This window comes from Amphimedon queenslandica, unplaced genomic scaffold (genome assembly GCF_000090795.2).
Source record: "Amphimedon queenslandica unplaced genomic scaffold, v1.1 AMPQUscaffold_10612, whole genome shotgun sequence".
Lineage (NCBI taxonomy): Eukaryota > Metazoa > Porifera > Demospongiae > Haplosclerida > Niphatidae > Amphimedon > Amphimedon queenslandica.
The window spans coordinates 1-1336 of NW_003549132.1; the positions used below are offsets into that span (position 1 = coordinate 1).

The window sequence follows — 1336 nt, forward strand, 5'->3', positions numbered from 1 at the left end:
TTACCAGACACTGAGGATACTGGAGGTATGGTGGAGGAGTGGTGATAAATGGCGAATACTAAAAAGGAAGAGGTTAGATCAGTAGATATTTACCAATGAAGGCTGTTAGTAAGAGAGAGAGAGAGAGGAGGCCAGGAACTTAGCAGGAAGGGATAATGAGAGAACTTACGCCTCGACTTACTCATCTTCTTTTCAAATTATGAAGATGGCGGGAATAGTAACCTTGCCTGCCACGTGCAGTACTGGGCATGCCTCGCGCAGTATCACGTGATTGAAATTGATTTTACGGACGTGTACATTCATATACAAAAACCACGTGCCTACACGTGGACCTGGAGCTTATAAGGTAAAGATCAAAGCAAACAGCTGAGCCAGCAATAAATAACAAAAGGGAACTACACAAAATATACAATAATACAATGGTAAGCAGCTGTAGGAGTTCAGTAGTTAGTGAATAGCAGCAGGGACAGCCCAGTCACAGTTGGACTCAACCCCAAGATTATCAACTCCTCTTATCAACCTAAACCAGCCAGCTTCACCCCAATAGGTACCCCCTACAGTAACAGAGAGAGAGAGAGATAATGTATAATTATATTGTTAACTGTTATGAATTATAAATGAAAATAAATGTGATTTTACTCATTTGTTAATCAGAAAAACAGCAAAAGTTTTGTATTCAACAGTATATACATATAGCGGTAGGTGTATTATTATGATAATGTGCATACATGAGTTGCGTCCAATCCAGTATTTAACTCCTCCACTAGTAACTCCCCAACCAGCAATGGATATCTCATGATCCAGTGACTATACAATAGATAGACAGGCAATAGGTAATACATTAAGTACATTATTAGTTGTACTTTAGCTCCAGTAGTGTCATTAAAGACTCCTCCAGTGTATTGTTCAAAGGCTGCAGTCACTGCTATAGTACAGGCAATGGGGCCTCGTGCAAAGATCTCACTCAACATCTTATCCTCTCCTGATACTCTACCATGTTCTGTCACCTGATACTATAGGAGCAATTGATACAGTAACACAATTAGGTAAATATTTGATAAGTGGCTAGTTAAAATTTGTGGCTGAGCATGCACAAAATGGTACAAAATTCCCCTCATTCCTCCTCCTCCTAATACTACCTGTTGTACGTACTAGTACTTACTTTGGTGTATTTCTGTACAGCGAAACACTTCCCTGATGGGTCACAGTTACGGCAAACATTCTCTGGCTCACAAGACTGGGTCTTTGCCAGGTAGTTGGTGCATGTCTCATCCGGTACACCATTTTCATAAATATAAGAATAAGCAGCTGTAGGATCACCTCCGTCACAACCATG

General features: G+C 40.4%; 1 protein-coding gene across 1 annotated transcript; it reads right to left on the minus strand.

The window, feature by feature from the left end:
* Positions 1–342: 342 nt before the first annotated feature.
* On the minus strand, positions 343–1336 carry LOC100632979 (cathepsin Z-like; the record flags this gene model as incomplete). Its single annotated transcript, XM_020005979.1, has 4 exons — positions 343–554; positions 729–807; positions 864–1013; positions 1163–1336. Coding segments are annotated over 4 exons (510 nt in total), but the record flags the coding sequence as incomplete, so codon positions are not given.